This window comes from Elephantulus edwardii, unplaced genomic scaffold (assembly GCF_000299155.1).
Source record: "Elephantulus edwardii isolate Elephantulus edwardi_28Jun2011 unplaced genomic scaffold, EleEdw1.0 scaffold00001, whole genome shotgun sequence".
Taxonomy (NCBI): Eukaryota; Metazoa; Chordata; class Mammalia; order Macroscelidea; family Macroscelididae; genus Elephantulus; species Elephantulus edwardii.
In genome coordinates, this window is record NW_006399751.1 from 42,573,048 (window position 1) to 42,579,175 (window position 6,128).

A 6,128-nucleotide genomic window follows, 5' to 3' on the forward strand; every position below is an offset into this window, starting at 1 on the left:
AGCCCACGCCACCTGTCACCCAAGTCCTCCAGCCGCGCCTCCCCGAAGAGTTTAAGATGTTCGCCTGCGCCAAGCTCGCCTGCACCCCGGCTCTGGTATGCAGCCCATGCTGGGCCGAGGTGGGGCGTGGAAGGGAGGCCGAGGGCCGGGCCTTCTGTCCGGGAGCGCCCGCGTTGTTGAATGGTGCAATCTTCAGGCAAAGCATGTTATCTTGGAAAAGACTTTTTCCTTGCTCTTTAACCCCAATGCCCTTTCCTCGTAATCCTGAAGGGAATCTTACCCCTCTCCCCATTACAAGGACTGTGGAGAGCTGCCGAGGCCTAGTCTTAAGCTCACATCCCTTCTCGGTGTAGGTCAAGCCCTCGTTGCCCACCTATCCCCTCCCGGACCACCATCCTTGGCTAGGGGTGAAGGTTAGCGTGCTATGGACGATGCAGAGTTTGCCGAGGCCCAGTCCACCGCAGCAGTGCTCTCTATTGCTTGTCTGTAGGTCAAACTGGTTGCTGCAGAGGGAGGGACTTTGCCTCCCCCCTGTGTGGGCGGAGGAAGGTGGTGCTGGAGCCCGAAGAAGTATTTGGCTCTGCGATATTACTTCCATAACCGTTTTGGAGACTTGAGGAGTAAAGTGAACATCTACGGAAATTTGTCTTGCAGAATCGGGGCTTGGTTTTCAAGGGGTTTTCTGTGACCTTAGTTTAGTGGACACTCAAGGGCAGAGAAAGTTGGACCGGGAAGAGTCCTTTGTAGTCTGAGTATTCCACCGTTTATTCCCACACTGATGTAGAATTATTTGTACGGCTTTTGTGTGTCATGATAAAATGAACATAAAGGGATATCGTGGGAAAGGTTGGAGCTCATTTTAACTATTTCATATGCAAGCATTTATATTTGTTGGTCCATGTAAGCTTGCCAAGAAATAAAGGTGTTCATTTTCTAATTCTACAGTTTAAAGGTAACCCTTTTTATTCTCTTTTAAACGGTTTCTAGAATTTTGTTCAGATTGTTTCAGATACATTCTATAGCAATTTCTAATGAAATTCATTGGGCACATCACAACTTTTATCAAAATTGCTTTATGTATTGAAGATGACCAAACAGCAAAGAAAGTGAAAATCCATATAGAAAAATTGTGAATCTAAGCAGAATATCCTTTATGGTTCCTATTTCTTTTCCAGAACTCATGGTGTAAAGAGGACCACAGAAGTCTTCGTTTTCCTAACCCTTGCAATATTTTTTTCATTAACAGATCCGAACTGGATCCAGGGTTGCATACAGACCAATTGCTGCATCAGTGTTATCGCGACCAGAAGCTAGGCCTGGAGAGGTAATAATAGTAAAAGAAATTGGTCCTTGATGGGCCTTTTTTATTTTAGATTTGGGTTTAGTTTAGGTTGAGGGGCAGCAACAAACTCATTAAAATGGAATTATGTGAAGGCAGTTCATTTCCAGTTTTTATCCAAGATGCATAGAAAATGAATCAATGAAAGACTCTTTCTGTATCCAAAATTTACCCACTTGAGTTGGCCAAGAAATATTTTAGTTGGTATTTATATTTAAAATTATCTTTCAGTTATTTTTCTTTATTTAAAATGATAATTTCTACTCAAAATTCATTGCCATCAAGTTGGAAACAATTCATGGCTTCCCCTCCAGTGGGTTTTCAGAGGCTATAAATCACACAAGCGGAAACTGCCTATTGTTCTCCCATGGAGTCACTGGTGGATTCAAACTGGCTGCCTTTAAGCTAGTAACACAACTCCCTGTGGACTACACCAGGAGAGTTCTTTATTGTCTACAATTTACTGAAAAGCCTCTATCTGGCTACTTAAATGCTGTATTATAATGCTCCAAGCCCTTTTCTGTTATGCCATACTGTGTCTTACTCAAATTTTGACAGCAGAGTAATAAATACTTAACTGTGATTACTGATTTGACCTTTGCTTGTTTCTCTAGGGTTCAGCAGTGTTTAGTGGAGCCCAGAATGGTGTGTCTCCACTAATCCAGAGGGAGTTTCAAACCAGTGCAATCAGCAGAGACATTGATACTGCTGCCAAATTTATTGGTGCAGGAGCTGCAACAGTAGGAGTGGCTGGTTCTGGTGCTGGTATTGGTACAGTCTTTGGCAGCCTCATCATTGGCTATGCCAGGTAATTATTTATAGTTTTAGAACATGCTTGAGTTCTAGAATACCTCATATGCATAGTGTTGAACTAGTCTTCTACACACACAGTTAATATCAATTAGTGGTGGGAGAACATGCTTGGACAGTTGAGATTATAATTACTTTATGTCAAGTGCATACTCTTCTTGCACTATATATTCTATGTATTCTAAGGCTTTATATATATGCATTGTCTCAATCCTCACAACATTCTTTAAGTTAGGCAAGTTAAAATCTGAAGGACCATTCACAGAAACATTAGTACTTGCCCAAGATTTCAGCTACGAAATGTCAAAGAGTAAATTTTAAATAGTCTTTGAGTTCAGTGTTCTGCACTCTTCATTGCTAAAATATATTGAAACATAGTTAAAATTACTGGGGTATTATTTAACAGCTAATTTCTAAAGTTTAGTAAAAGATAGCAAGTTCCTACACACAAATGTTATATTTATCCAACATCTTGTAATGAGAAGAAATAATATTTCTAAGTAACATGCTTGTTTTTTCTCTCTTAGAAACCCTTCACTGAAGCAGCAGCTGTTCTCATATGCTATCCTGGGATTTGCCTTGTCTGAAGCTATGGGTCTTTTTTGTTTGATGGTCGCTTTCTTGATTTTGTTTGCCATGTAACAAATAACTGCTAAGAGATGTTGTCATTCATATTAATTATGGAACCTGTATAATTCTGTGTATCTTACTGTGACTCCAGAAACTAGTGTGGGTGTCATGGAAATGTACATTATTTCCAAAGTCATTTCATTAAAGGTGAAAACTTTAATAATTTTTTTCTGTGATTTGTACTTAACCTAAATTTATTTCACAACCAGATGATACAGCAGCAATCTCACTGAAAAACATTCAAATGTAATTTTTTTTTTAATTTAGGTTGTTTATTTTTCATTTCAATGAACATCTACAGAGATTTTGGGATTCCATTCATTCATTGTTGCACCCTTCTCCCTGCAGAAACCCCTCCCCCCTTCCCCCCTCGAATGTAATTTTTATGGGAGTTCTTTTATGTAGTTTCCTGTATGTTAACATAAAAAGCTCAAGTGTCAGTGTTGTGAACATCTGTAAAATAGGATTAAACCGAGATAGATCATGACATAGGCGGTTTTGTGTGTTTTCAAGGGCCAACATGAATTGCAACACTTGGCAGCAGAATTGTCTTCCAGACTGACTTGGTTGGTCCTGCAGTTGGATCTAAAGTAAATCATGCCAGTTTGAAAATTGGCCCTGTGTAAAATAAGGGGAGGGGCAGTTCCCTCCCAATTGTTTATAATAAAACATGTCAATATTTTAAGAAATAAACCACTAACTAGAAACTAATTTCTTAAAGTTCTCATTAAAAAACCATTAAGACTTTATTTTGTAAAAAAAAAATAACAAAACTGCACTGGCTACATTTCTTAAGCCAAAAATTGCTCAAGTCTTGCCTACTGCTGCCAGTAATGAATGTTTTCTTGGGAGTGATAATGAGTTCAGCCTTTTTTTTTAATACTCCACATTTGTCATAACTGTCTTTGCCCATTGTCAAGAAATGGTGCTACTAGGAAATTATATTTCTCAGCTTTCAAGCAAATAACTGCATTGTGTCACCTGTCATCCCAATTTCAGAGTTTATTTGAAGGGTGAAGTGACAATTAGGAAAGTTACATTTCCTCTTTACAGTACCCTCTGCCTAATTTTCTTTCACCTGAGCCATAGCAATCCGTTAACAGAACAGTAGAGCAGCCCCACAGCGTTTCCTTAGGGTATAATCTTTATACAACAACTGTCCTCTTTCTGCCAGCGAGCAGCGGGTGGATTTGAACCCATGACCACAGCTGACCGCTTTAGCCACTATACCATTAGGGCTCTTCCCTAAGTGCAGACCTACTAAATTAAAATCTTTGGACAGAATACACCTTTGTAAAGTTCCTAGGTGGTTTTTGTTCATAGTACTTACTACTGGCAAATCACTGATTTCTACATAACAGATTCATTCCTGTCTTCTGTAAGTTTAACCCAGAAGCTCAAATCTAAAGAACTAGAGATGTAGGCAGTCCTTGGATTATGCATTCAAGTCTATAACCTGTGTTAAAAATGGAAGTTACATGCAATGAATGTTAATAATTATAAATTGGGTGCTACTATAATATGATAACATTTTCATGTGTCTGGAAGTGTTTATGTACTAAAACATACTTAGCTGACATACATGAATTGTCTAATTGTTCTTATTTAATGTACAAATTAAGGACAGAATTGGGAATGGAATACATTCATAATTCAGGATGTACCTATGCCACTTTTTGGTTGATTTGTCTTGATCAGATTCCTGAAGCCTTCACTGCCTTTGTTGAAAAGCAATAACTAACATTTGAACTCAGAAGGTAGAAAAACAACACAAATATCCTTCAGCTAATGAATGCTAACCAGGATGTGTTCCCATGTAATAGAATATGATTTGACCAGGAACTAGAATCATCTGTCATTGAAGACATTATGAACTTTGAAAAAGATAAGTGAAAGAAGTCCGATGTCAAAGATATTGCATGATTGATTCATTATATGAAATACCAGAAAAGGTAAATCCATGGAAAAGAAAGCAGATTAGTGGTTTTCTGGGATTGAACGGGGGAGGAGACAGGGGAGTGGCTGCTGCTTGAGTACAAAGTTCCTGTTGGAGATGATGAAAATGTTCTAGGACTAGATAGTGCTGATGGTTGCACAACATTGTGAATTGTGGTTTTTTTTTTCTTTTTATTATTTTTGTGTGAGTGTACCCTCAAATCAGATCTGACTGGTACAGGAGGAGATTGTCCCTCCTTCCCCGGCAGAGCATCTGGTGGATTCGAACCATGCGCCTCTGGGATTGTACTTGCAGCTCCTTACCACTAGGCCACCAGAGCTCCCCTGTGAATTGTAAGTTTTAAAATGGCAAGTTACTGCTACATGTATTTCACCACAAATGAATTCTATATTATGGATGCAACCAAATAAAGTCCTAACAAATTTTTAAAACAAAAAGGAACTAATAAAATTAGTCCTTTATTACAAGTTCAGTTTTAGTATCATCAGTCTGGCTTACAGCTGTGTTAGGTGCCAATTTGATGACTGAAGACCCTAAAATGGATTCTGGAACAGGTTTTTACCAAGAGCTAATCCAGTTGATGGAATTCCTGAGACATGAAAAGGGCCATATCGCTTCCATGTAACTGACCCAAAAAGAAAAATCTTTAGAAAAGCCATATAATTTGAAAGTATAATTGTGGGCTAGTTTGCCTAGGAAAAAAACTCATTGCTACTGAGTCAATTTTGACATAACAGTGACAAAAGTTTGAGACTTTTACACTTTCATAGGAGGAAATCAAATCTGCCCCACAGACCACCTGGTTTAATGAGAATTGCTGACCTCACAGCAACATGACAGACACTTCACCACCAGAGCTCTAATTTTATGGAGGAGGAAGGGAAAACTGCATCGAAGGATCAGCACTCCATCATCAGTCACTAATCAGACCACTGTGATTTAGAGGGTTATAACTGCTGGTTTTAGAAGTAAATTGCCAGGCCTTTTTCCTTCCATGTCAGTGTGGAAGTTCAAAGGAAATCTATTCATTACAATACCAAAGTGCAAACTTCCCTTGACAGATGGATAGTGACTGTGTATTAGGTTAATCAGCTGTACATTAACCCCCGTCTATTGCATGGAAGGTGAGAATTCTACCTCTGAAGCATCAGTGCTTCACATTCTTATATTTCCTAAGTTATTACTAAAAGTACATCATTGAAATATAACAGGGTAAATATTTACTGCACAGTACATGTCTGCCTATTGCTATAAGATGTATCAACTTCCTGAAGGTAATAACTATACAAGCTAATATTAATGATGAATGCCTCTCAGTTCTTGGGTTTATCAGAGGCTGAAAAAGATGCCATTTTCCCATCAAATACCAAATAAATTATCTATACTGATCAG

At 38.6% G+C, this 6,128-nt stretch overlaps 1 protein-coding gene across 1 annotated transcript; it reads left to right on the top strand.

Moving 5' to 3' along the window:
- Positions 1-56: 56 nt before the first annotated feature.
- ATP5G3 (ATP synthase, H+ transporting, mitochondrial Fo complex, subunit C3 (subunit 9)) lies at positions 57-2,791 on the top strand. The gene is made up of 4 exons (XM_006878813.1): positions 57-95; positions 1,247-1,324; positions 1,954-2,147; positions 2,677-2,791. The coding sequence occupies exons 1-4, from the start codon at positions 57-59 to the stop codon at positions 2,789-2,791; spliced, it is 426 nt and encodes a 141-aa protein (XP_006878875.1).
- The last annotated feature ends 3,337 nt before the right edge of the window (positions 2,792-6,128 follow it).